Genomic DNA, 27,787 nt, shown 5'->3' with positions numbered 1-27,787 from the left:
ACCTCCAGGGTCCTAGCTTCAAGTCCCGGGTTGGGGTGCCTGTCTGTGTGGAGTTTGCATGTTCTCCCCCTCTCTGTGTCAAAGATGGATGGATGGATGGATGGACAATATATGTAAACGTTTGCATTCAATCCACACATGGTTGCTAGGTTTTAAATACTGTAACAAGGTGCGGGGTTGGGCTAATGTAGTCTCTGCTGGACAGGTGGGTAACAAATGTCAAAACACAAGACTCAGGGAGAGGAATATTGTAAAATACTATTGTGGTTTATTTGTCTCCATTCTGGAAAAATTAAGATATGAAACCAAAACCTAGCTCCTTGTAGGAAGCACTATATGTAGAAGGGATGGTTTGCTACACACAAAACCTAGCTACCCCTGGACAGCTAAGCAGTTTCCCAGGTATAACAAACAATCAAAACAGCACACAAAACACTCTTGAGGAGTCAGGCAGTCAATGGGTTTTTCCGGGGTTGTAGTCATCCAAACCCCATTCAGGGTCCTCAGACAGTTCAATTCATCATCCAATAATCAATCCAGTCAGTTGTTGTTGTTGTTGTGTGCCTTCTCCTTCTCCTTCTCCTTCTCCTTCTCCTTCTCCTTCTCCTTCTCCTTCTCCTTCTCCTTCTCCTTCTCCTTCTCCTTCTCCTTCTCCTTCTCCTTCTCCTTCTCCTTCTGTTGCTCCTGTTGTTGCTCCTCTAGCCACCAGCTACTAAAACTAAGAAAAACCACAGGGTGGGGTTAAATAGCCGACTCACTGATCAGCTACACCTGTTCACAGTCTGGGTGATTCTTAATCCAAGGCAGTTGTGGCTATTTGTTTGGTTTCCCCATAGTGCTGTCCATGGTCCTGATCCACTGAGACCTGGCTGCGCTGTCCGTGGTCCTGTCTATGGAGACCTGGCTGTGCTGTCCGTTGTCTTGTCCGTGGCAAAAGAGAGCATTTGTGCAGGCGCATAACAGTGATCAAAGGCCTGGCCCCTCACCTCGTTACATACCTCTGGGGGGAGTGATATAACGAGGTGAGGGCACGGGTCTTTGATTACCATGGACAAAGCAAATACAAAGAGTGTAGGTGGGAGAGGGCACCGGCGTTGCACAACGCAAGCGCTGCACCACCTGGAAATAGAATACCTTAGACTCAAGAACCACTATGTTATTTGTTGGTTTACATTTAATCCAAGCCAGGGGAGCATAGATAGTATGTCATGGCCAACTTGATACCAAATACTCCTTTTCTATATTTCTGTATGAGCTCTCACAAAACAGCCCCCAGTCCTTTATCTGAGTCATCAGTCTAGACCAGGAATGATGCCAAGAAATCAGGTGATTTTCCCAGGTGTGACTGTGGATAATGACATCGTCTAGCTACACTGCAGCATGGGCTTGGTGGGGTCTGAGGATGTGGTCCATCATGCATTGAAAAGTGTCTGGGGCTCTGTATATTTCGAAAGGAAGTACTGTACACTGGTATAAGCCTCAGGTGTGGCAAATGCAGTTTTCTCCTTGGCTGCTTGGGTCAATGGAACTTGCCAATATCCTTTTGTGAGATCTGGTAGTGGTATACTTGTTCTGATTTTCTTCTCCCTGGTTGACAAATTAGAAAATTCACTGGGCTTCCCTTGGCCAGGGCTTCATATGGGACTCTCTAGGTGTCAATGAACTTACATTTTCATTGTGGGTACTAGGACCAGTACTCGGTCCCCTGTGATTCCAGGTGGGTGCTGTTTCCCTTGCGGTGTTGATCATCACTACTGGCTTTCCAGTGCAGGGGCAACAGTGAACTGGGGCGTCATTCCTCTGACACCCTCGGGCTCTTCTTCTGCACAGAGGATTTCTCATTCCTCTGTGATTTCAACAACTCGTTTGAGGTGTGACATTGTTCCACGAAGTCCACCACCTCATCTGCTGTGGTGAGGCTGTACTGGCTGACTATTTCCTTGAGTTCATATGGCAGACCCCTCATGAACCTGTCCATTACAATTCATTCAAACATGGCCCCGGGGTTGAGGCTGTCTGGTTCTAGACAATTCTTGGCCAAATGAATCAAGTCAAATGTTTGTGACTATGGAGCTTGTTCATTTTGAATCATCCAGGAAATAGATGAGCCCTTACAGCTGTGGTGACGCCAAGCCAAGCAAGAATTTCCTTATTTAACTTATTTTAGTCATTGGCATCGGCTGGCTCCAAGTCTGAGCAGGCTTTTTGGGCTTCCTCACAGTGTAATGGTAAGATGATTCCTGCCCACTTTTTCGTCAGCCACTGTTCACACTTTGCTGTCCACTCGAATGTCTTCAGGAAGGCTTCCACGGCATCATGTGTCAATGATGGGGGATGAGGATGCTTGTAAGTTGAGCTTGGCAACAGGTAGTTCAGCACCATCCTCTGCATTTCCATTTTCATAATGTTATGGCTGATCAGTGTATATAAAGCTCCGGAAAAGATTAAGAGACCACTGCAAAATTACCTTTTTCTCTGGTTTTACTATTTATAGGTATGTGTTTGGGTAAAATGAACATTTATGTTTTATTCTATAAGCTACTGACAACATTTCTCCGAAATTCCAAATACAAATATGAAAGCAATGGAATGGCTGCAATACATGTAGAGATGCTGATTTAAGAAAATATTGCAGTGATCTCTTAATTTTTTCCAGAGCTGTTTATACATTCATATCACTTTCATATTAATCAGATATACTAAACATATATTACAATTTATGAGCAAGGAATTTATAAAGGTACATGTTCTTACAACTAATTTTAAGTGTCTATATGGAAATGTAACTGATCACTTTTGAAATTGTATGGGACTAAATATTCATCTACTTAATTCAACAAACATTTACCTGATCATGGGTAAGGAATTCACATGTTTTATCCATTTTAATATATCCAGAGATGTACATAACCAATATCAGACAATTACATTTTGAAGGTACATGTTTTGGTTTCATTCCAGTGCTCGTATCATTTGTGTAAATGTAGGCTAATGTGATTGTTTGTTATTAACATTGTTTATAGTCTTTATTCAGTTTTTTTTTAAAGAATAACATACAGTAGCATGTATTTAATTATTTAAGTACAAATGAGTCACATTTATATGCATAAAGAAAATAACGTGTCAGCTGATTATGAAGTAGCACAATATAAGTCTTAAATATTTAATGGAAATAAAAATATACAAAAATAAAAATAGAAATGAAGGCTATCCAGAATGCTACCAGATAGATGATTTTATGGATGATGTACAGTGGCTCAACACCAGGAACACTATAGTATATATTATAGTATAGCATCATCCTGAACTATTCCCAATCATGGAGCAGTAAGACTCCTGCTTCATCCATGTGGTTATTCTTAATGATCTCATGATATAAAACCTTCACCAATGTTTTAGAGACTACAGCTCAAACATGTCAATGGTAATGTGCATCCCATACTTGTTTGCATTGCAAATTATGATTAAGTCCTTAGCATGGCTGCTCAGCCTTACAGACATAGCATACAACCCATTACAGCATCGATGGGTTTTTGGAGGTGGGGTCAAGAAGCTGGTTTAAGTTTGATCACCTGGTGTATCCTCCAGGGGGACAGATTGGGTTATTTCTCAAAAGCTGGGCCACATGCTTGGGATCATCAAATGGCAGTTTAAATGAGAAGAAGAACAGATGGAACAAGTATTTCATTAAGTTATTCAGCGACCTAGGAGGCCCCGGATTGGGTAGACTCCCTCCCCTGCTGGAAGATGGCATTTCAAACGGTTTGCTTCATACCTGCTTTGTTGCTCCCCCCAACTGTTTTATGAAATGAGGCCTCTACTCATCTCTCCTTAGAGAAAAAAAGTTATAGTTTAAAGCTGTATGAAACAATATATGATTGTATTATTCCTAGTTATAGGGGCTTTCAGGCCCCTTTCCCTGACCTGGCAACGACCGAGAAAGTATCAGGTTGTGGGGCCACTGTTTCACGGTTGGTTCTCACTCAGCTTGACAGAAATTCTAGTGAAGAACCACCTGGAACTGAAACTCAGCAAGACAGCAAGGTTCTGCCACACTGGTGCCAAGGACAATTCAGTTATAACATACCATATATTTCAAACTTAATATACTTTGCTATTGCTGGCATTATATTGAAACTTTCTTGAAATACAGTATAAAAATAAGTAATCAAATATCTAATACGCGGAAGTGCGCAACATATTAGGAAAACAGCAACATTAAATGTAATGAATGAAACACACACCAGAAGCAGAATATAACATCAATGAAAGATGTCTGTATTCATTGAATAGTTTTCCTGTCAAACGTAATAGAGCAGAGGTCATCCAGTGACTCCCATTGCTAAGAGAGTGAGTACACAGTGAGTCATCCATTTCTGAGTTCACTGCCTGTGTTCAAAATACTAAAGAAGTGCAGTATAGTGATGTGCTTCTGTTATTAATCTGAATGACTTTTCACAACTTTTGTTTTTGCAAGATTATGTTTTCTTTTGATGTATCTAAGCATGTAAACTGCATTTGGGACTGAGGATGAATTTGTTATGATTGTTAAACGTCCTCCCTTTGCAGGAGGAGTTGGCTTTGCTTTTAATGTCCTAGAGGTGAGGTGATAATTCTGACACCTGAAAAACAGCAATATCTCCAGCTGAACTGAAGGACTATCTATTCATTACAACCACAGTAGGATGGCCACACAATTAGATTCAAATGCTTTTTAATTATCAGCTCTCCTGGACTGCAAATGGATTTGAGTATAGAGGGGACTTTGAATGTGTAGGATTTGACGAAATCATAGGTAGGATGAAAACTAAACAAAAGAGAAACCTGAATGGGTCAAAAATAAATATAGTAAGCAGAGCTAATTATAGTGTTAATTATAAAAGCTTCAGGCATTTATGAGAGTCAGGCTCCTGTGAGTCACAAAGGCTTGTACAGGCTTTTTCTTCTCAGTCTTTTTAACTGTTTTATGGCACAATATATGTTCCAGGAAGAGAAGCAGCTTAGTGAAATAAGGAAATAAGTTTAGTCACTTCCATTATAATATACACTCACCTAAAGGATTATTAGGAACACCTGTTCAAATTTCTCATTAATGCAATTATCTAACCAACCAATCACATGGCAGTTGCTTCAATGCATTTAGGGGTGTGGTCCTGGTCAAGACAATCTCCTGAACTCCAAACTGAATGTCTGAATGGGAAAGAAAGGTGATTTAAGCAATTTTGAGCGTGGCATGGTTGTTGGTGCCAGACGGGCCGGTCTGAGTGTTTCACAATCTGCTCAGTTACTGGATTTTCACGCACAACCATTTCTAGGGTTTACAAAGAATGGTGTGAAAAGGGAAAAACATCCAGTATGCGGCAGTCCTGTGGGTGAAAATGCCTTGTTGATGCTAGAGGTCAGAGGAGAATGGGCCGACTGATTCAAGCTGATAGAAGAGCAACTTTGACTGAAATAACCACTCGTTACAACCGAGGTATGCAGCAAAGCATTTGTGAAGCCACAACACGTACAACCTTGAGGCGGATGGGCTACAACAGCAGAAGACCCCACCGGGTACCACTCATCTCCACTACAAATAGGAAAAAGAGGCTACAATTTGCACAAGCTCACCAAAATTGGACAGTTGAAGACTGGAAAAATGTTGCCTGGTCTGATGAGTCTCGATTTCTGTTGAGACATTCAGATGGTAGAGTCAGAATTTGGCGTAAACAGAATGAGAACATGGATCCATCATGCCTTGTTACCACTGTGCAGGCTGGTGGTGGTGGTGTAATGGTGTGGGGGATGTTTTCTTGGCACACTTTAGGCCCCTTAGTGCTAATTGGGCATCGTTTAAATGCCACGGCCTACCTGAGCATTGTTTCTGACCATGTCCATCCCTTTATGACCACCATGTACCCATCCTCTGATGGCTACTTCCAGCAGGATAATGCAGCATGTCACAAAGGTCGAATCATTTCAAATTGGTTTCTTGAACATGACAATGAGTTCACTGTACTAAACTGGCCCCCACAGTCACCAGATCTCAACCCAATAGAGCATCTTTGGGATGTGGTGGAACGGGAGCTTCGTGCCCTGGATCTGCATCCCACAAATCTCCATCAACTGCAAGATGCTATCCTATCAATATGGGCCAACATTTCTAAAGAATGCTTTCAGCACCTTGTTGAATCAATGCCACGTACAATTAAGGCAGTTCTGAAGGCGAAAGGGGGTCAAACACAGTATTAGTATGGTGTTCCTAATAATCCTTTAGGTGAGTGTACATATATGTACTTTGTTAAGGGTCTTCCTCCTTTTTTGCCTGCAAATTACAAAAATGTCGGTGGTAGGAGTGAATGCAAAACACAAAAGTCATGTTTTTTTAGAGAAGAATCAGCCAGGGGTCAGATCTGGATAAAAAAAGAATGAGATAGATACAAGTTATTTTTGGTGGGGTTGGGGGGGGGGGGGTAAATGTGTTTAAACTGCCCCATGGAAAGTTACAATGTTCCAAGCTCACAAACATATCTATGCCTACATAAAGCTAGATAAGAGCAATACCTGAAGGTTTTTTGGACATGTTTTGACAAGGCTTCAGAAAATGTTGGTCTTCCAGCATTCTAATTGCTTTACGTAACACCTGATCTTCTTGATTATATATTAATTGAAGAGGTAAAGTTGTGGGCTACTAGTGAAACCCTGTGCATTTTACCTTCTAATTATAGCTCACAATTATAGTGTTAGGAACTAATTTGAGCTCCCAGATGTAGGATTTATGTAGTGCATGTGATTCCAAAACCTGAGATTCTGTACACTGTCATGACATATATATTTTGCAGTTCAAATGCAAATATAGAAATCTTACCATTTAATACACAATAGATCAAATCACTGGCATACTGCTGAAAACAAAAGGTGAGGTGAAACATCATAATAGAATGAAAACAATTAATTCAAATACCCAGACACACACACATAAACTTTTTAATGTTAAAGTAAACCTTATACAAATCATTAAATTAATAAACAAATGCCTTCAGGGGATATATTATAATGTAATGAATGAAGATGAATGTATTTTGTCCATTCCAGTAAACATGCTTAAACAAACAAACAACAAGACATGGAGGTGGGAAAATTCTGCATTGTATTTCTGTATTGTATTGCTTTGTTTTCACTTATTGTACTAAAAGAATCATCAATATTATTACACATTATGAAAAACAATTGGTAACACATTGGCAGCTTCCAAAACACTATTTTAATTCTATTTTGTATAAATATAAATGGTAAATCATATCTTATAAAGGTTTATTGCTAATGTATCAATTTAATTATTAATGTTTCTTAACTGTTTCATAAACTGCCAGCTACCCCTCTGCACTGTGTTGCATTTCTGTTTTGTGTGTTCACATTTAGAGACCACAGCAATTTAAATCAGAAATCATTTATTGCAAATGGTATGGTCTTTCTTTTGGTGATGAAATCTGTACTTTCCGAATTTGGTTATGTGAAATGTCTATGATCAGTGATTGACAAATTATTATAAAGTGAAACACATACATTTGAACTGTCTTGTAAACCAGAAAATTAATAATATCCCCTAACTAGACATCACTGTCATAATAATATAAGTACTTTCATAGAAATTTGTCTTCTGTGCCTAGAAATAAGATTTAATGCCACAATGAGTTAAGTGAGTTTATAGATTATAACGAGACTACAAATCAATACATTATGCTGCAAGCTATGATAAAATATGTCAATGGATGCAACCACTGTTGGCCACATGCTTGAGCTGACGATAAAATTGACTGCTTGTACGAAAGTTGTTGTCACTATCCAAACAAATCCTTGACTTCTATTCTGCCAAAACACACTGGTGCTGAATACAAACTGTTACCTTCACTCAAGAAGCAGTGTGATCTTGATTCAAGTGCTTAATGCGCTGCATGGAAGAAAAAAAATTATAGGTCGTATTAATGCGGGATCAACTGCCAAAGATTTAATAAAGGCAGTAGTTTTTAAATGGATGGAGCTTGAAGAAAAGATTAATAGCACTACAAAAATACCATACTGGGTGCTTTCATCCATGTGAAAAACTGAATGATGAAGTAGTTACATTACATCAATACATATTTCAGATTAAATGCTATATTTAGTACAATTATCAGTCTCAAGAAAAAAACTGCAAGTTGAAAGGAAAGACTGTGAAATTCCTTTTTTTTTCCAGAACACAAACTGAAACATGGAACAAAGCCTGACTGGGCCACACAAATACTCCCAATCCGAAAATACTACAAATTCTCAAAACAAAATTACAAACTGTATTGCCCAAACAAGCAACTATGCTAAAGGACTAGTCTCCAAGCACAGAATATCCCTATGATTTCCCTATGAGCCAGGGCACACTTATTGGGTTGTAATACATCTTTTCATATGTTCCACTCAAAGCTTCCTTTACTTTTTAATCAACAAAACTGATGGCGTAACTCAGATTAAATTTACATCAATGTTCATCTGTGCTGTGAGTTTGTTTCTGTTAGCACCTCGAGTTGTTTGCTATGTATCATTGCAATAAGAATTTAAACACACAGAGACCAATATTATATTTTTTGTACAGGGATATATTACACATAATAGAGTAAAGACACAGGTGAAGTGAATGAGAAATACATTTAAAGTCAAACAGGATGATTTGAATGGTTAGTTTTGAAAATATAATAACAATATATTTTGTATCCTAATCCTGCCATTGTAAAAGACAAGCTCAGGAGATCAGTATCAGGAGAATTCATCCAAAGTGAATTCATCACACTATTATTGCTATTGCTGTTAGCAATACAATATTTTTTTTAACTACAAGTAATTGGTAGAAATGAAATGAATAGGAGGATATGTTGTGAATCTCAAAACAAACTAATTGGAACACAGACTAGGTTTTCCAGTGATGACCTTATTACAGCACTGAATGTTAAGTTATGACGTGGCTCAATGACACTATGTAACACAACATAAAGTCCGAAAAAATATAAATATAATTCAGACTAGTAATGGTAATGTAATGATGTCTTAATATCCATAGTTAAGGAAAACAACGGTTTTAAAGACAGCTAGGAAGATTCTGGTAACAGTGGTGTTTGTCTTTTTCAAGGATTACTGATAACATTTTAGATAATCAGAAAAGTGCAGACTTGCCAGGAGTGATAAAATCCTGTAGGCAAACTTCACTTATGACAGCTTCAGATTTCATGCAGCTGTCAAATGTTGCTCCAGTGAATTGTTGCCATCATCAATAATCTTCCACAGTAACTATCCAGCTTATATATACTGGTGGAAACCAAATTGTTGCAAGATAGTTTAACCCACTGTAACAATGGGTAAATAAATGGGTAAAGAAAATGAGGATTAATAGTAGAACCTGTCAGCAACTGCATTCGTATGCACTAAATATTTTTGTTGGGATCAAGATGTTTCAAAAGAGGTTTTTCATGTTGAGATTGTAATGAATAGATGGTGATTTTCTTGCACAGTTCAAAATTAAGTTAATATTTGGGTTATGCATATTTTTACAAAGGTTAAACTGTGTGACCTATGGAGATGTACACATAAAGGAGAATATGAAGTGATTAATTTGACCATTTTTAATACCAGAAAAATATGCCCACGATTCAAGTGCATAAATAAGAACCTAATCCCTATGCATTTACACGTGAGTATTTCCACATACTGGGACCAATTTTGGAGATCTTGGAATGCTTAGAAATTCAAATTAAGTTAAGTTATTTAACTCTAGCCAACAGAACACAAATATACAATATATAAACACAACTTTTTGGCAAACACCAAATATCATATTGTAATGAGAGGAACTCCATCTGATCCAGCGTGGGAATGGGACAGTGTGGAGGTTTTCAAATCAAATCCAAGAAGTCTATAGGCTTACAATGTTTTTTGTTTAATTCTATTTTTCTCCATTTTGTATCTGATACATAACGTTTGGAATTGAAAAAGCCTTAGAGGATTTGATCATCTGTAGACTTCATTTTCCCTGTTAAAAATATTACAGTAACTGTAATTGAGTAAAAACTCGCTTTTAGGTCTCAGTAGAACATCCTTTCAAAACAAGGAATTGTAAATTGCTTTTAAAACTCTAGATTAATCATGATTATATTAACAAGGGAAAAGTACATGTTGGGTAATATGAATTACATAATAAACATTACACTTCTATAGCGCTTTACATGTTAGCAGGTCACAACTCCACCACCACTAATTCAAAGCACCCACATGGATGACATTGGAACTCATTTGGGATACATTTTATTTTCATTTATGTATATTGTTAGGTTTATTTCCCTATATAAAATAACATTGTAGGTAAGTAGAAGGGAATTTATTTTTGATCTTGAAACAAATGCATTTGAATAAAGTAGTTATGTAAGCATTTAAATCATGAATTGACTCTAATATTTGATCATTCCACCAGTTCCGTACAAATTGCAAATCCAAGGAAAAATCGCCCACTTTGAACTATTTAACATGAGCAGATCTTATGATGGCAATCTTTTGATCCTAAAATGAAATTATTACTCTATAATGAAGATTTTCTTTGAAGGTATCTGGCAGATATCAATAATATCTACTATATATAAAACAGCCTGAAATGTAAGCAAAGCAGAGAATTAAAAAATAAGTAAAAAAATGTAGGCCTACCCTATCATATTAAACAGATAAGACATCTTCAGCAATGGATGGGAAAAATAAACGTTTCTTTACACACCATTAGGGGGTGTTAGTGAGACCATTATCTTAGCTGGTATCTGATAGCTGCTTATAATACAAAAATCCAAGTTTGTATTCCAATATGGTAATATCACAAGAAATGAGAGCTTTTAGGTCCATAAATGTATTTCCTCTGAGCCTGTGTGTTTCAAAAGCAGCTGTTCTTTTCCCTCCTGTGCCATCATCTGACGTTGTTTTTGGCGACACCAACATTTTTACAGCATGAGCATTATTTGAAGCTTCAGCGTCACTGACAACCATAATCTTAAAATTTGCATTATTACTTCCTCATAATCATAATCTCTGTCATGTGTGACCCCTTTTTTGTTCCACTCTTTTCCACACAATCACTGCAGGTAGGTTTATCAATGTTTTAGAAGTAGGGCCATTCGGCCACTCATTTAACTGAATAAACTATTTAATCATTTCGCAAAACACCCTTGACTTGACTCAAATATAGTCCATGAATATAGGACAAGATATATTTTTAAAATTGTATTTTTTTAAATACATTCTTATATTTGGTCATTGCTGTAAAATATGTATATGGAATTTCATCACATGAATGATATTGAAATAGTTATTATAAAATGGTGTTTATAAATTCCTCCAAATTTCTTGTAGTGCATACAAAATATGACATTTTATCACAGCAACCAACAATACAGTAATTAGTGCCGGGGATATTTTCAAAGCAACTAGATTTCCAAAGTGAGATAAGATGACGAGCAAATCATGAAACATTGTAGTCTTGCATCAAATTAATTTAGGGTGTGAAGAATGAATGACAGGAAATGTTATATTTCTTTGAAATTTTTAGAATTAATATCCTTGCCTTTCTAGAAATCATACATCATGCACATTAGTTCTAATATAACATCATTTCTATTCCATCTCTTCTGATATATATAATATATGGGTTATTTAAAGACGGACAGAGTCATTTACAGTTTAAATATGCACGAGGAGTCTAACCGGAATCTGTGACTTGTTTCAATGCAGTGTTTATAGCCAGTGTGTTATGTACCCCACCAAACTGTATTGTTCAGAATTTACAATATGTCCACAAAATAATTTGAAGGTGTCAGTTAAACATTTCCTCACACAGAAAACCTGTAAGAAAAACAACTTTACTGCTACTACTACTGCTGGTGCTGCTACTACTGTTGTTTAGTTTTGCAGATTAAAATATCAGTGTCTACAGCCTGATAAGACTGTGTTGGCTTTTAAAAATATATGTAGATGTAGACCTTGATTCCTGAAATATGAATCAACTAATCAATTAATCAATACATAAATATATACATTTGAAAAATTGCTGGCATTACATAGTTCCAAATGTAAAGAGTTTTTTTTTTCCTTGAATCTGATTAAGGCACTTAGTTTGAACCATCTATATGTTCAAAAATATATACTTTATTTATTTTTAATTCAGTTTGAATTCCCACTGTGGTCACTAAGGGCATATACTTCATGTATTCAAAGCATTGAAGTTATTAGCATTGATAAAGAAAACTACCAAGCAGCAGCTGTCATAATCAATGCCCTAAGGCTGCATCTTCCCTCGAGGCAGGGACTCAGATCCTGCTTGAACTCTTTCTTTAGATGCTTTCTATTAACAATGGAAAGTAAACTTATAGATGTGCTTGTAATTTAATAAGTCATGAAAAAGGTTCTAACTCTGATTTTGAATCCTAACCAAGTTTGTCCTGTAAATGATTTTTCAACCAATCAAATAAAGTAAACGTAAGGCTTATGAAGGACTGAAACCTGTACAGTAAAGTAGAAAAGAGTTTTATTAAGGGAACTATTGATTTAAAATAGAATTAAAACCTGCCGAAAACAAAGGAAAACAAAAAGTAAAACAAAATGAATCCAACTTGACAATTGCGTTCATATTGAATCTACAGAGTTACAAAACTGATTTACAGCTAGTTTTACAGACCTCAGTTAGCACTAATCTTAAAATACTCAACCAAAAAAAAAAAAACCACACTGGGTAACCAATGTTAATCTGTGTCTGTGAAACCAGCCCTTAGTGTCATTGCATGGCATACTATTCCAAAATGATATGCTGGAGCTTTAAAGAAAAAAAAAATGTAAGCCTGAGGAAAGGTTACATTTTACAAGCCTCCCCAAGCTTTTTGACAATTTAATAATTTAGAAAACTCCAACTGTGCTTGTTCAAGCAAACAATTTTTGAATCATGTTTGAAATGCTATATTATCTTGCTATTGAACCTTTTTGAAGTTTTCAATATGTTTTCTCAATGTCTGTAATTTCCATATATATATATATATATATATATATATATATATATATATATCAATCATAAAGCAGTTGATATATTTAGCCAGTTTTTCTTTATGCAATAAAACAAAAAGGAAAACAATAAAACAAATACAAAAATCAGTATATATGTAGCATTATGCATTATATATATATAAACTTGCCAAGGTATTGCATTCAATGTCACTATATGCACTCCAAGCAACAATAATGTTATGTTTTCAGGCTCTAATTGTTTATAATTCCAACAGGCTGATCAGCATCTGATGTTTGGAACATTTTCATATGACAATCTGTTCCCTTATCTGTTGTTATAGTTGCAGGCTAGGATAAAGATGCTCTGAACACTCAGATGCAAAGCAGTATACATTTTAAAACTTTACAGATCTAGTTTTAGACATCCATCTCTGATTTGTGTATTTTTGCATATGTTTATTTATTCATGTGAAAACATTATACTCTTACAATGTATTGGTAATGTATATCCTATAGTTGTATGCATTTTGTCTTATTGTATCATTTTGCTAAGAAAAAAATAAAATATTGAATGACAATTACCACAAAAACTTACCAAACTGAACTCTCTAGTAATAATTTAGCTAGATAGCTAGATAGATTGATATTGTGGCACTTTTGGGGGATTGCTATGGTGCTGGGCATTTGAAATAGGCAAAGTCTATGGAAACAGATACACAAAGGCAGGCTTCTGGGGCATGCAGTGCCTTTTTCAGGGCAACCATTTTGTGCACCGTTTAGCACTGCACTTCTCTCTCTCTCTCTCTCTCGCTCTCTCTCTCTCTCTCTCTCTCTCTCTCTAAGATGTGATATAGTATTGCTCAGCATTTATAACACAGTAAAAGCAACATACATTATTACATTACCTATTATCTAACAGTTGTCCCATCATGCTATCAGGGTTTTGAATATTTTTCCCAAAAGGTTCCTTGTACCAGCAAGTGCTTGTCAGGGTTACCCAGGCTAATAATGGAATCTGACTCATCATTTTATTTTTCCCTGTAATTATATTGCCGTGACAGGACCAATCAATGGCAGCAGAGATTGGGTACAAAGTTTATGAAGTGAATGAACAGCAGGTTGGATGTGTGCTAAACAATGTTTCTGTCATGGTTGGTGTCACAGGTTTTTAATGAAGTTTGAAGTGTTTTCATAGACATTTTAAAACAAAAACACAGGCTGCCATTAACTGAAAAAAGCAATTTTAACATTATATTGAAGTGTTTATAGAGATAATGCTGAGATAATGTACCTAATTATGATTACATAGGCTACATGGCTACCATCTTTAGATGAAGGGCATTTTTCATTTCAATGATTTATATTAGAAACCCCTTTAACAACCTAAATGTGAGGTGATGTTATAATAACCAAATTCTGTCCTCTTCCTTTATATGTGAACCAGGTTTTCTAAGAACCAATGAAGAGTTACTGTTTACACTTATGTCAGCCAGTACACTGTAACCATCTTGGAATATGTAAACCCCTGTCCCAAGAGTTTTGTTTTTGGCTACAGCATATCTTGCACACATAGCAGGTATAGCCCTAAGTCAGAACAGCTTTTCAATTACGACAGTAACACACTGAAAATTAACACAGCACAAACAGGAACACAAACTGAAGCACTAGTCTCCCAGTCCCAGTTGCATGTTATAGTTCATATATATATATATATATACACTCACCTAAAGGATTATTAGGAACACCATACTAATACTGTGTTTGACCCCCTTTCGCCTTCAGAACTTCCTTAATTGTACGTGGCATTGATTCAACAAGGTGCTGAAAGCATTCTTTAGAAATGTTGGCTCATATTGATAGGATAGCATCTTGCAGTTGATGGAGATTTGTGGGATGCACATCCAGGGCACGAAGCTCCCATTCCACCACATCCCAAAGATGCTCTATTGGGTTGAGATCTGGTGACTGTGGGAGCCAGTTTAGTACAGTGAACTCATTGTCATGTTCAAGAAACCAATTTGAAATGATTCGACCTTTGTGACATGGTGCATTATCCTGCTGGATTTAGCCATCAGAGGATGGGTACATGGTGGTCATAAAGGGATGGACATGGTCAGAAACAATGCTCAGGTAGGCCGTGGCATTTAAACGATGCCCAATTGGCACTAAGGGGCCTAAAGTGTGCCAAGAAAACATCCCCCACACCATTACACCACCACCACCAGCCTGCACAGTGGTAACAAGGCATGATGGATCCATGTTCTCATTCTGTTTACGCCAAATTCTGACTCTACCATCTGAATGTCTCAACAGAAATCGAGACTCATCAGACCAGGCAACATTTTTCCAGTCTTCAACTGTCCAATTTTGGTGAGCTTGTGCAAATTGTAGCCTCTTTTTCCTATTTGTAGTGGAGATGAGTGGTACCCAGTGGGGTCTTCTGCTGTTGTAGCCCATCCGCCTCACGGTTGTATGTGTTGTGGCTTCACAAATGCTTTGCTGCATACCTCGGTTGTAACGAGTGGTTATTTCAGTCAAAGTTGCTCTTCTATCAGCTTGAATCAGTCGGCCCATTCTCCTCTGACCTCTAGCATCAACAAGGCATTTTCGCCCACAGGACTGCCGCATACTAGATGTTTTTCCCTTTTCACACCATTCTTTGTAAACCCTAGAAATGGTTGTGCGTGAAAATCCCAGTAACTGAGCAGATTGTGAAATACTCAGACCGGCCCGTCTGGCACCAACAACCATGCCACGCTCAAAATTGCTTAAATCACCTTTCTTTCCCATTCAGACATTCAGTTTGGAGTTCAGGAGATTGTCTTGACCAGGACCACACCCCTAAATGCATTGAAGCAACTGCCATGTGATTGGTTGGTTAGATAATTGCATTAATGAGAAATTGAACAGGTGTTCCTAATAATCCTTTAGGTGAGTGTATGTATATATATATATATATATATATATATATATATATATATATATATATATATATATATATATAAAATATATTTTGCTCCTACCTTTCTAAGTTGTATTTCACTATATTCCTTGAGACTCTTCTAATATACAAATAAACATTCTGGCTCTTAGTATTTCACTTTGACATCTGTACTACTATTCCAGCTATGTGTTACCATTGCTGAAATTACTATTGGAATGTATCAGACATTCAGTGTAATTCACTTTCTCTATATTCCTGTTGTCAGACTTCAGTAGAAAAGTACGGAAATGAACTACGGAGAGACATCTTATCAGCAACCTAAACAAATTAGCGCAGACACAGGAACAACAACCAGGTTTATAAGTACTTCTGGAGATACTCTGTAACCATAGAAACCATTTCACTGCAGTGTTCAATACTAGAAATTGTCCTCAGTTACCAGATGAAGCACCTGCTGAATGAGAAAACATTAAAAAGCAAAGCAAAACAAACACAATAGTCTAAACATACAAACCTACATAAGGTCAATATATATATATATATATATATATATATATATATATACACACACAAGGCGATTTGATGAGATATATATTTTGTGACTAGAAGATCATATTTGATTGTTACCTGGAAAAAATGTGCAGAATATTTTACAAAACAAAAATGCATTTTATTATTATTATTATTATTATTATTATTATTATTATTATTATTATTTTGAAGATAACTAAAATGTAAATACAATACAATGTTAGAGGATTGCTTTTTTTTACCATAGGCTTGTTGCTTCTACCTAAAGGAAACCTCTCACTAGGCTTGTAGTTCTTCATTGCCAGGTGTTTTGATTGAATTTGGCAATGGGCTAGACTGCACAAGACTAATAGGTAATCACTGGACTAAGAAAATCTGAAGAGACACTGGACAGCAAAGAACAAGATCACCTGGACAATGGTAGATAAAATCAATCTGTTGGATTTTATTAGATCATAGGTGTGCATTGGTGGAGGACAGCCAAAGACATATATATATATATATATATATATATATATATATATATATATAAACTAATGTATTCATCCACCAATGAGTCGACAAGGTCTAGTAAAGAGGATGATGATCCAATATTGTGCACATCTTGTGAGAAAACATTTCAAGCAAATTTGTAATTTCCTGAGCTTTGCATGTAAGAAATCCACAAAGTAATCTTAGATTAGAAAAAAAAAACCATGACATTTCTTAGAAGTGTATTTGGGGAAATTATAATCCTGGAATGCAATATGAAATGCTGCTAAGTCAGCAGTTTCCCAGATGAAAGACTATGATTGGCTAATATTGTTGTAATGTAGTAATATTATGTTGGTGGAAAGAAATAAAGCAAGGGCAGGGAACCCATTTATTTTGATGTGGGGAATTCATTACATTCATTTTACTGCTGTGAACAGTTGACCCAGCTAGCTGTATCTGACTGCATCCTGTATCCTTAGTGGCCTTGAGCGTACGCAAAACATTCAAAAAAGAAGAAATAAGTTTATTGCTAAAGGCTTCTACCCAACTGAATTACTGTATCTAGTTTCTATCAATTTCTGGCTGTGTGCCCAGTTTCTAGAAAACCTTCCTTCATTTACTATAATGCTTTACTCCTTCAATGAGAAGATGATGAAGGGCAAGAGCATTTTTTACACAAGCTGACAATCTGTTTTCTCTAATCTATCAACAGATATTATTTTTTTCACTGTGATTCTCAGGTGTGTAGATCCAGGCAGAAACTATAATTCAAATGTTGTGTAGTTGCTACAATACTACATTTCCTACAGTTTTTCATCCTCTAGACTTTTTTGTCTAAACAATAATTATAATGATAATTAAAACTGGGAATACATTTTAAAGTATATACCTGTTTGTAATGTCTTTGTAGTATGAGGCATTTATATTTTGTATATAGGTTTACAAATAAACCAAATGGCAGTCGAATAATTCCTATGCCTGTTTACCATGCATTGTTTAGAAAGTGTGAACAGGATTTTAGAAATGTATTGCTATTTCATTAAAACACTAATGAGGCTTTAGTGTAGCTGATAGAGCAGCTGATATAGCAATACTTGCTGGATTGCATGTAGGCAGTATTACTACTTTTCAAAATAAATTGTGATTATGGGTATGAATACTAAAATCCAATTATTTCAAATAGGTGTATTTGATAATGTATACATTGGCTACTGTATCTATCACTGAAATTATTAACACCAACACTGACTCGAGAGTACGGTGGCTCATTGAGGACATGAAAAAACATCTGGTTATCTCGTGATCACGACATAACGAGTTGTTGTGTCGTGATCATGACATAAATTACCTCCCGTTAACTCGTGATCACGACATAATGGGCCGTTATGTCGTGATCACGAGATAACGTTACCTCTCGCTATCAGAGAAAATGGAAGTGATGTCATTTTCTTGAGAAAATGCTGAGACTGGGGCAGTGCTGTGTCAACACATTCGGTTTTATTTTCAACAAGGCTAATACAGACAGAAATTGTGTTATGCCTTTCAATAATTGAAGGACTACACATCAAAGCAGTGGCCACCCCTTTACTGGCGACACAGGGGCTTTAAATACTCTATTCAATTATTCATTAAACATCAAACTGCACGGGGACTGCAAACAGGGAACAGAAATTAAAACGTGCAAATGTGATATAGGTGTATTTAATCGAAGTGAAAAACGTACAGTGGGCTGAGACCGCTACATTTGTAACAGTTATAACTGTATAAAACATACACAAACAATGTCATGCTTATCAAAGGGGAGCACTGTGCGGTGATTCAGACCACTGGGACAACTCGTCAATGTGGTCCGGACCTCAGCAAGTGTACACAGACGAAGACTTAAAATATATAATTTCAATGAGGCATAACTAGACTCAGTGGTTAACAGACTTATTCCACCCCCTGTATTGTACGGAATAATAATAACAGTACAAACATATGTGACCAGTGCATTTGAAACACCCCACTCAGGATTTAAACCGCATTTCTTGAGCATCTCCACCTCCACAGCAGAGTGTTCAGCCTGCTACACAAAGAGCCTTCCTACAAGTGTGGCTTAATGCTGTTCTGAGGGGTTACGTCACTTGTAATGTGTTCATTATGCAGAATGAACCTATTTACGAATAGGCACACGTAGAATATGCTAAAATGAACATGTTTATAATTATTATGATTGTAGTTTGGATAGTTTTTAGGAGTTGTGTCAAGAAAACTAAAACAAATGCCAGGCGCGGAGGCCCGGACCACTCGGTTCGAACCCCTACTGGCATCGCGGACACACACTCAGACAACGGGCAATTTTGAGTGACTGGGTGGAAATGGGAGGAAACCAGAATACACTTAGAAAAGAAGCGAGATACGTAGAGAATATGCAAACTTCACAGAAGTGTAATGCATTAGGCACGTTTCAGTCCTGTGGGTAGCCTATACATTGACCATGAGGTTGTGTACAAACCTGTACATCATAGCATTTACATTTCTGATTAGAAGAAAGTGGCATCTTAGTAAAAATGAAGCCGCAACTGAGTACAGTTCTGTAGTTTTCTATTAGTGGGTGGGTAAAAGTTTTGATTTAATCCGGCCCATAATCTAATACTAGAGGAGCTGTGAGATCACATGCAGGTGATTCAATCGCAGGTATTTCTTTGATTTGAAATTGCGAGAATGTGACCTCTCCCATGGCATTGTTGTGCAAAGGAAAATCTGTGAGAAGTTTGTGTAGCACCATTTATCTTTGATACCATGAAGGTTTAGCAGATAATGCCTCTGCAAGCTATTTACAGCGTGAATATTTTTGATTTAATTGGACCCTTAGACCATAAGTGCACATAAATAACCAATCTGCATATATTAGTGATGGAAAACCAAAAACATCTGATTCTCTCTCTATTTTTTTAATAAATAAGTGCAGACCATGTCAACTGGCAAATGACCTCCCTAACATGTAATGTCAGGAGCAAAGCGTCTGCATTCCTACTGCATGCTCAGTAAACACTATCCATAGAGTCCTCCTCCATATCCTGAAAGAGATAACCATTAACCTTGAATGACTGCAATCAGATGTTAATGCCCAGTGGGTTAAGAACTAATTTGCTTAATAACAGCCAGAATCTAACAGTGTAAGGTGAAAATAGCCCACCAATCAGAGGATTAGATACTCAAGAACATTCAGTTACAAGGAGAACTGGAGTAAATATATGATCTTAACTGTCAGAAAATAGTGAATGTGGGAAAGATTGATATCATGTCTAAAGAAAAAATCCCTTGTAGGCTCAGAAAAAGAAAAGGAGGAACAAACTATTTGAAAGTCACAGTAGAAAGAAAGGTAGTTTCATGACATGCAAAATGAATATCCTGAGTAGATCTGGACACACATTACTTTTCTGTAATAAACTATAAATACTACATGACTAGCAGGTACCAAGTGAAGGACATGGCTTTTCTCAGGAAGACAACAAGCAGTGCTTCCCAAACATTATGAACGACAATGACAAACTTTGAAGCAGCACAATACAGCTTCAGTTATAACAGCCTGTATTGCAGACAGCATGGCAGCAGCTCTCACAGGTAGCCTTTCAGCAGTCATTGGTTGTCACAAAGATCGTACAACGCAAAGATAACCGACCTTCTCAAGTGACTGCTTGCTTGCTTGACCAATGAAATCGGCTTGGGGGCGGGTTTTGCGCTCCACTGTGCTGGAGTCAGAGCCATAGAGATTTCTCTATATGACTATCGACTATGTCAACAAACCGGGCAGGGCAGGCACCTTAATCCGCCGAAGCGTTATGAGGTAACTAGAGAATTGTACTAGTCGTCTGCTTGTAGTTCATTGCCATGATTCATCACCACCCAGTCACACGTCATCTGACAAATAGCTCCAGTGTGTGGTCGCGCTTCGTTAAACAGTGGCTGTCCATAATGAGTAAACTAGCTAGCTACCAACATTAATTCCATCCATCCAATGACCGACTGATATTATGATATGCTTTTCTTTCATATCCATGCAAAATAATCCTTGAAACATTTATGATTTCAGGCAATTCTTATGTGATGGTGTATTGTTATCAATGAACATTCATATAGATTAGTCTCTTCTGTATTTCCATACTGTTGTGTGGATCATTCATTGCAATATTAAACCTGATTCTCATGTATTACTGCTTGAAAGATCATTTATGCTACTGCACACTGACATGGTTTTAAAGCTATTATTATCCAACATCTTAAAAGGCACATATGTCAATCAGGGAAATCAATGTTCTTTGCCTCCCAACCCTGCTAGCAAACTTAGTTTTTGGACCTTGGTATTTTTAAAACCCTGCATACGGCCATGGTCTTTCCTACACTATATTTTAACACTGTTCTGTGACAGCCCTTACACTCTCCCCTCACAGTCATGGTCCCTTGTGTTATGACATAATTCCTCATCTTATCTCAGGTGGTACAAGGAGTAATATTAGGAATACGTGCAAAATACTTGCATTTCTCAAAAAGTCGGTGGCTGTAGATCACTTTGCTGACATTACTGAGCATAAAAGGACTACTTAACTAATAACCATGAAGAAACTGTTTTCTGCAGGGGTTACATTATCCATGTTTTTGTGCCATTTTCATGCTGTCATGGACAGCAGGTCATTTTTAAAGACAATTTTTTTTAAAGATGCATTTCACATTTGGCAAGAATAATAAGGACTTCCATAGCTTGCAGTATCTCCTCACTTTCCCACCAGAATGCCTCTGGGATGTCCTATGGATAGCAATTTGTCATCTCCAGAACCTTGATGTGATGCTTGATGAGCTGGCAAACTGTATGGAAGATGGCTGGCATCAAATCCCTCAACAAGCAATCACTCAGAAACATCCTAAGGGAACGGGGTCTGTATCAATGCCAGTGTTGGACCATATTGGTAACAGAGCAGCTACATTTTGATAAATAAAGATTACTGAATATGTTCTGAAAATACATATAATGCACTATTTTCTTATGGAAGTGCAAAAGTAGCATAGTGCTGTTGAATGTAGAAAAGGTTGGTTAATAATAATGCAGTATTTATAATGTACACAATTCATAAAAAAATGTGGTATGATTAAATTAGGATTACATTCATTACAGAACATTATATATATATTGTGTTGTTAGCAAAGGTATGTTAATGTGAGGACATTGTTTTTTCCCTTCTTATTTGTGAATGCATTAATCATGTTGTCAGGTGTGCCTGATATTTATGACGCTACAAGGAGATTCTGCTGCAGACCAACTGATTTGCATATTATAAATTCACAAAAGCAACTAATTTGTGGAGATGCAATTCAACTGTTAACTAGTTAAGTATCATTGACAGCAAAACGAAACAACTCAGAATATGATTAGTGGTTTAGAAAAAAAGCTGTCCAAATGTATTTGTTATCTTTGTATGTATTTATTTATCTATATGTGTAGATATAAAGCAAATTAATCTTACTTGCTCAGTGGAGCATGGCAGCACTAAAGGATTAAAGCAGTTATAGTTTTTTATTACATACAAACTGTTCAAAATGTAAGAAAATAAATAAATTGGAGCTATATATTAAAATGCTCCAGTAGAATGGGAATATGTTAACTGTGGCTAACCTCCAAAGACCCATATAGATCAGCCAGGTGGACAACAGCCAAAATGAGCCTCATCCTGCTGGGTTCAGCAACCCAGCAACAGCTGCTTTCAGGTAGACAGAGATAGTAAAGCCAGGCATTTCTGTACGAGGTTCCCAATACAACAAAGAGACCTATGTCGACTATTTTAATCTTGTAATTATAACACACACATTTCAACTGAGGATGTATAAAACCGATGAAAGCAGAAAGTGTGATTTGCCCACATAAAGAAAGATTGCATTACTGGTATAATCTAACTACAATTTAAAAAATCATCAGAATGAATGGCACAAGTCTCTCCCCCTCAAAAATATACTGAATCAAGGGCAATGCATTGGGACTGACAGTCTGCATTGTGAGATTTTGGGCAATGTACAGCTAGCATTGTTTGAAGCTGGGCGAGTAAACTCAGTTTCACTGAGTAAAGTGCTGAAAACTAGACAATGAAAGAGAAGAAAAACACAGGAGTCTTCCAGTCATCTATCGAGTCATTTAAGACAAGATTGTGTCTCCACCCTATTAATCATACTGTGAACAACTATCTTTTGACATTTAATTGCCCCACTAGTTTTAGTAATATACAGATATCCCAAACCAGTTTTCTGCTTGGATATTATTATTATGATGACTATGATGATGATGATTATTATAATTATTGTGATAAATGTTAGTGCCCATGGCATCTTATCCACATATAAGCAGCATGGCTTAAGGAGTCTATTTGAGAACAATGTTTTAAATAGATGAGGGTAGCATTCGGCAAACTATAACTAGGGAGTAACATAAATAATGCGTGTTGAAAAACAATATTCGTCTCCACACTTCAGTCACTGAATTTGCATTTTTGCTCTTTACTGATTACTGTTTAATATAGAGGGTATGCTCACTAATATTAATAACACTACACCTCACTTGAATACACAGCCATTAATCATAAACCAATGTAGCTTGTTGATAATTTTGTCATACGGAAATGCATAAAACTGCATTAAGACTAATATATTCACAGAGGATAATTTAAATTACAACTACTCATAAGTTTCACTTAATGCTATGCCTATAGCAGCGCTGGCTGAAATAAATTACTCTCCTTCAGCTACATAGATAGTCAACACCATCAGTATCATTACAATAACTCCATCTTAATTCATATATATATATATCAACATCAGTGTATATTGATCCACTGCTGGATGCCCCAAGATATTTCCATCTATTGCTTCTCTTTTCTATGTCATGCTTGCAAAGATTATTTAATCTTCCCATCTTTTATGTGGTCATCTTCTATGTGTTTTTTCATCTCTTGGGATCCATTCAATAGCTTCCTTTGTCCATTTTTGTTGTTCTAGCAATGGTTCCAGCCCATTGGCATTTAAAAATGTTCACTCTTTCAATGATGTCACATACTTTTGTTTGTTCTTGGATCCACTTTATTTTTTCTTTCATGCTTCTTTGTGCTATCTGCAGTTTCTGTAACATTTTTGAGTTATATATATGTATAGTACTGTGCAAATGTTTTAGGCAGGTGTGAAAAAATGCTGTAAAGTAAGAATGCTTTCAAAAATAGACATGTTAATAGAATATATTTATCAATCAACAAAATACAAAGTCTAATCCATATATGGTGTGACCACCCTTTGCCTTCAAAACAGCATCAATTCTTCTAGGTACACTTGCACAAAGTCAGGGATTTTGTGAGCATATAGTCAGGTGTGTGATTAAACAATTATACCAAACAGGTGCTAATGATCATTAATTCAATATGTAGGTTGAAACACAATCATTAACTGAAACAGAAACAGCTGTGTAGGAGGAATAAAACTGGGTGAGGAACAGCCAAACTCTGCTAACAAGGTGAGGTTGCTGAAGATAGTTTACTGTCAAAAGTCATACACCATGGCAAGGCTGAGCACAGCAACAAGACACAAGGTAGTTCTACTGCATCAGCAAGGTCTCTCCCAGGCAGAAATGTCAAGGCAGACAGGGGTTTCCAGATGTGCTGTCCAAGCTCTTTTGAAGAAGCACAAAGAAACGGGCAACGTTGAGGACCATAGACACAGTGGTCGGCCAAGGAAACTTACTGCAGCAGATGAAAGACACATCATGCTTACTTCTCTTCACAATCGGAAGATGTCCAGCAGTGCCATCAGCTCAGAATTGGCAGAAAACAGTGGGACCCTGGTACACCCATCTACTGTCTGGAGAAGTCTGGTGAGAAGTGGCCTTCATTGAAGACTTGCAGCCAAAAAGCCATACCTCCGACATGGCAACAAGGCCAAGCAAATCAACTATGCAAGAAAACACAGGAACTGGGGATTTTTTTTTAACATGTTTCCATTACTTTTGATGTCATTACCATCACAATACAGAAACTACTGAACAATAAATGTGTATCAGAATGTATCTATTTGGTCATATGCAAATGAGGAAGTCTTAAATATGAAGAGAAATTAAGGTCAATATTTTTAGTTATGTCATGTCACCAATCACGTTGTCACTTCTGTAAATTAATTAAAATTGAATATATATGGTATATTTTGATAAAATTATAGTTTACCAAGAGATACTTTTTCAGTATTATCTCCTAGGCCTGAAATCCTAGAGTTTAGTGCTACAAAAGTGTTAAATGCAGAAAAACGCATTTCAAAAAAGTTATAAATTTATTTGCATGTTAATGAGTGAAATAAGTATTTGACCCCTTCGACTTAGTACTTGGTGGCAAAACCCTTGTTGGCAATCACAGAGGTCAGACGTTGTAGTTGGCCACTAGGTTTGCACACATCTCTGGAGGGATTTTGTCCCACTCCTCTTTGCAGATCCTCTCCAAGTCATTAAGGTTTCGAGGCTGACGTTTGGCAACTCGAACCTTCAGCTCCCTCCACAGATTTTCTATGGGATTAAGGTCTGGAGACTGGCTAGGCCACTCCAGGACCTTAATGTGCTTCTTCTTGAGCCACTCCTTTGTTGCCTTGGCTGTGTGTTTTGGGTCATTGTCATGCTGGAATACCCATCCACGACCCATTTTCAATGCCCTGGCTGAGGGAAGGAGGTTCTCACCCAAGATTTGACGGTACATGGCCCCGTCCATCGTCCCTTTGATGCGGTGCAGTTGTCCTGTCCCCTTAGCAGAAAAACACCCCCACAGCATAATGTTTCCACCTCCATGTTTGACGGTGGGGATGCTGTTCTTGGGGTCATTCCTCCTCCAACAAACACAGCGAGTTGAGTTGATGCCAAAGAGCTCGATTTTGGTCTCATCTGACCACAACACTTTCACCCAGTTCTCCTCTGAATCATTCAGATGTTCATTGGCAAACTTCAGACGGGCCTGTACATGTGCTTTCTTGAGCAGGGGTACCTTGCGGGCGCTGCAGGATTTCAGTCCTTCACAGTGTAGTGTGTTACCAATTGTTTTCTTGGTGACTATGGTCCCAGCTGCCTTGAGATCATTAACAAGATCCTCCCGTGTAGTTCTGGGCTGATTCCTCACCGTTCTCATGATCATTGAAACTCCACGAGGTGAGATCTTGCATGGAGCCCCAGACCGAGGGAGACTGACAGTTATTTTGTGTTTCTTCCATTTGCGAATAATCGCACCAACTGTTGTCACCTTCTCACCAAGCTGCTTGGCGATGGTCTTGTAGCCCATTCCAGCCTTGTGTAGGTCTACAATCTTGTCCCTGACATCCTTGGACAGCTCTTTGGTCTTGGCCATGGTGGAGAGTTTGGAATCTGATTGATTGATTGCTTCTGTGGACAGGTGTCTTTTATACAGGTAACGAGCTGAGATTAGGAGCACTCCCTTTAAGAGAGTGCTCCTAATCTCAGCTCGTTACCTGTATAAAAGACACCTGGGAGCCAGAAATCTTGCTGATTGATAGGGGATCAAATACTTATTTCCCTCATTAAAATGCAAATCAATTTATAACTTTTTTGAAATGCGTTTTTCTGGATTTTTTTGTTGGTATTCTGTCTCTCACTGTTAAAATACACCTACCATTAAAATTATAGACTGATCATTTCTTTGTCAGTGGGCAAAAGTACAAAATCAGCAGGGGATCAAATACTTTTTTCCCTCACTGTATGCTAAGAAACACAAGATAAGTATTAAAGTAATATTAAAAAGGAACATTTAATTATCTATTTTTAAAAATAATGTAAATGACTATCAATGATAAAATAAATCGAATTTCTTAGAAATCAAATATAGAAGTAAAAGGTAAAAGTTAAAATCCTTTATATTTGCAAATAAATACACTCACCTAAAGGATTATTAGGAACACCATACTAATACTGTGTTTGACCCCCTTTCGCCTTCAGAACTGCCTTAATTCTACGTGGCATTGATTCAACAAGGTGCTGAAAGCATTCTTTAGAAATGTTGGCCCATATTGATAGGATAGCATCTTGCAGTTGATGGAGATTTGTGGGATGCACATCCAGGGCACGAAGCTCCCGTTCCACCACATCCCAAAGATGCTCTATTGGGTTGAGATCTGGTGACTGTGGGGGCCAGTTTAGTACAGTGAACTCATTGTCATGTTCAAGAAACCAATTTGAAATGATTCGACCTTTGTGACATGGTGCATTATCCTGCTGGAAGTAGCCATCAGAGGATGGGTACATGGTGGTCATAAAGGGATGGACATGGTCAGAAACAATGCTCAGGTAGGCCGTGGCATTTAAACGATGCCCAATTGGCACTAAGGGGCCTAAAGTGTGCCAAGAAAACATCCCCCACACCATTACACCACCACCACCAGCCTGCACAGTGGTAACAAGGCATGATGGATCCATGTTCTCATTCTGTTTACGCCAAATTCTGACTCTACCATCTGAATGTCTCAACAGAAATCGAGACTCATCAGACCAGGCAACATTTTTCCAGTCTTCAACTGTCCAATTTTGGTGAGCTTGTGCAAATTAGCATCAACAAGGCATTTTCGCCCACAGGACTGCCGCATACAGGATGTTTTTCCCTTTTCACACCATTCTTTGTAAACCCTAGAAATGGTTGTGCGTGAAAATCCCAGTAACTGAGCAGATTGTGAAATACTCAGACCGGCCCGTCTGGCATCAACAACCATGCCATACTCAAAATTGCTTAAATCACCTTTCTTTCCCATTCA

General features: G+C 37.3%; 1 protein-coding gene across 1 annotated transcript in view; it reads left to right on the top strand.

The window, feature by feature from the left end:
- The first annotated feature begins 22,680 nt into the window (after positions 1–22,680).
- Positions 22,681–27,787, top strand: part of LOC136712928 (transcription initiation factor TFIID subunit 4-like) — a 53,780-nt gene continuing 48,673 nt past the window's right edge. Inside the window, exon 1 of the mRNA XM_066689758.1 lies at positions 22,681–22,729. Within this exon, the coding sequence (XP_066545855.1) occupies positions 22,681–22,729 (49 nt within the window). The remainder of the gene's footprint in view (positions 22,730–27,787) is intronic.

The sequence above is a fragment of the Amia ocellicauda genome, chromosome 2 (genome assembly GCF_036373705.1).
Source record: "Amia ocellicauda isolate fAmiCal2 chromosome 2, fAmiCal2.hap1, whole genome shotgun sequence".
In the NCBI taxonomy this organism is placed as follows: domain Eukaryota; kingdom Metazoa; phylum Chordata; class Actinopteri; order Amiiformes; family Amiidae; genus Amia; species Amia ocellicauda.
This window is presented reverse-complemented; position numbering and strand designations above follow the sequence as displayed.